General features: G+C 34.8%; 1 protein-coding gene across 1 annotated transcript in view; it reads left to right on the top strand.

Annotated features, from left to right (window-relative positions):
• LOC107607655 overlaps positions 374-2,996 on the top strand; it is a 6,314-nt gene continuing 3,691 nt past the window's right edge. Inside the window, exon 1 of the mRNA XM_016309583.1 lies at positions 374-691. Within this exon, the coding sequence (XP_016165069.1) occupies positions 374-691 (318 nt within the window). The remainder of the gene's footprint in view (positions 692-2,996) is intronic.

Below are 2,996 nucleotides of genomic sequence, written 5' to 3'. Positions count from 1 at the left end.
TTCATTACCCTCTACTACAACAATTATCCCTCTCATACATCCCAATGCACCTCTTCTCACTCACAACCACTAAATTCTTAACCCAAACCTGGAACCATGTTTGCAGACTAACTCTGCACTATCAACCACACGTCACCAAATTAGTGATCCAAGCACCACTAGATTAGAATTAGCCCTTAATCCTCCCCAAAATACATCCACTACCTCACTCTCATCACAAAATCTTGCCCCAATAAACCTCAACACTCACTCTATAACTACCTAAGCTAAAAATGGTATCACCAAACCCATACTTTTTAACATTGGACTCCACACTTATCCTTTACCAAAATTAGCCAAAGAGGCCTTATCCATACCACACTGGAAGCAAGAAATGGATGAGGAGTATGCAGCGTTAATAAGAAACAGCACAAGGCAATTTACTACTTTGCCCCCAAAACAAAGTGCCATTGGAAGCAAGTGGGTCTTTCGAGTAAAACAGAACCAAGATGGCTCTATCAACAAGTTTAAAGCTAGATTGGTTGTCCAAGGATTCAACCAAAGACCAGTAATCGACTTTAAAGAAACCTTCAGTCCTGTGGTCAAACCAGCTACTATAAGGATCATCCTTACCTTGACACTGCAGAATAATTGGCCTATAATTCAACTTGATGTTAATAACGCTTTTCTAAATGGAAGCTTACAAGAGGAGGTATATATGCGACAACCACAATGTTTTTAAATAGGTTACTCAGAGGTTGTGTGTAAGCTGACTCGGTTGTTTTATGGGATGAAACAAGTACCTAGATCCTAGTTCAATACTTTAAAAGTAGCTTTATATGCTATGGGATTCTCTTCTACCAAGTCTGATATCTCTCTGTTCTTTAGACATACCAAAGAAGCTACACTTTTTCTTCTTGTGATTGCCAACAACATTATCGTCATTAGGACTTCTCAAAGAGTAATTGCAGCATTAGTACATCATTTAAACTCTGCCTTTTCACTTACAGATATATGAATTTTGAAGTAATTTTTGGGGATTAAAGTTGTTAAAACAATATCTGAGGGTCTATTATTAACTCAAGCAAAGTGCATTGATAATCTATTAAAGAAGGTTAAGATGGGAGACTCAAGAGCAGCACCTTCTCCCATGACTTCAAATCTGAAGTTAACTTCTACAAATGGAGACCCTTTTGAGCATGTTAGTTTTTATCGATCCATTGTGGGCAGCCTTTAATATTTTGCCATCACTAAACCTGAAATTGCCTTTTGTGTCAACAAAGTTTGTCAATTCATGCAATGTCCTCTTGACAAACATTGAAGGCTGTGAAATGCATTTTTAGGTATTTATAAGGGACAAGATCATTTGGTTTACACCTTAGAAAATCTTTTGAGCTTAGTCTTAAAGGATATATTGATTTTAATTGGGCTTCTAATATCAAAGATTGCAAATCCACTGCTGGATACTATGTCATATTTAGACCAAACCCTATGTCTTGGTGCTCCAAGAAGCAAACTTCAGTCTCTTGATCTAGGACTGAGGCCGAGTACAGAGGCATTGCAAGTGTGGTAGCTGAATTGTTATGGGTTCGAAAGCTTCTTGCTAAAATTCAAATTGTTGTGCCCACTCCCAAAGTGTATTGCGACAATGCGGGTGATGTTCTTATGTCTGCAAATCCTGTCCAGCATTCCTGATTGAAACATTTCAAGATTAACCTTCATTTAGTTTGAGATCATGTAGCTAAAGGAAGAATACAGATTCATTATATTCCAGGAGATGCTCAGATTGCTGATGTTATGACTAAGGCAGTAAGTTATGCCAAATTTGCTGAATTTCGCAGCAAACTCAATATTGAAAAACTTCAATCGTTGAGTTTGAGAGGGGATAAAAGGATAAAAGAGTAATTAGAGAAAGTTAATAGTTAATTAGAGTTTGTTAAATGAACTATTAGTTAGTTATTACTGGTTACTAATATAGCAAGTTACAAGTCCAAGTGTATATATAAATCCCTGTAAAGATGTAGAATATAGAAGTTGAAATCATAATCCCTAATCCCAATTCTCTCATATGTTCTCAAACTCTCAATCTCTTACACATACCTGAGCCACCGATACTATTTTAGACTATCGTTGGAAGTTGGATTAATGAAAGTTACAAGGATAGATTGATGTTTAAGAAAGTGAAAATAATACTACCCTTTGCCTAATGGGCAACAGGCACATGGATAATGATCTTACTTCATAATAATTCTATTAAAAACAAAAACTAAATTAATGGAGTATGAAAAATGCTAGTTGAATTACAGAATAAGTTATTTTTGTAATTAAGTCGAACTAAGTTTTTTTAACTAAAATTCTTTGTTATTAAATTTTAAGCTATTAGATTAATTTAATTGAATTTAGTTACTAAAATAATTTGATCATATTGCATATTATAGATATATTGATATGAATAATAAGAGGCATAACAAAGAGCGACTAGCAACTTAGCTAAGAGCTAGAGAAAAATTTTGCCTGCGCGTATGCATGTAAGACTTGTCTCTTTGCTGGGATGCTATTTTACTATTTTTTATTTTATTATTGAGTAGTAAATTGAGATTCACTCAGTTATTGTCAGAAATGATATTTCATAGGGATCTGGGGGTGCCATTTTGGGAGAATACGCAGGAAGCGTATTACATTGACAATATGAAGGGGTGTATTGCTTATATGCGCAACATGCGTCTAACCCCTGCAGATCCTTAAATACGGTGCACTCTCTCTTCAATATGATGCTTCCTCTCTCACTCTCATTTTCAACTACTTTATCTCTCTCGTACTCTCATTTTCCTTATACTCTCTTAGACTCTCGCCGTCAAGCATTTGATTTCTCCTATTGAACCCGCAACATCAACATCAAGTTTCTTTTTCTCTCAAGAAATTAATAAGTAAATTATTTTAATAACAGTAATATAGTTAGTAGATTAATTATGTATTTTTTTTAGGTTTTTAAATATGAAGTAGAATAATAATCACAG

This window comes from Arachis ipaensis, chromosome B07 (genome assembly GCF_000816755.2).
Source record: "Arachis ipaensis cultivar K30076 chromosome B07, Araip1.1, whole genome shotgun sequence".
Classification (NCBI taxonomy): domain Eukaryota; kingdom Viridiplantae; phylum Streptophyta; class Magnoliopsida; order Fabales; family Fabaceae; genus Arachis; species Arachis ipaensis.
This window is presented reverse-complemented; position numbering and strand designations above follow the sequence as displayed.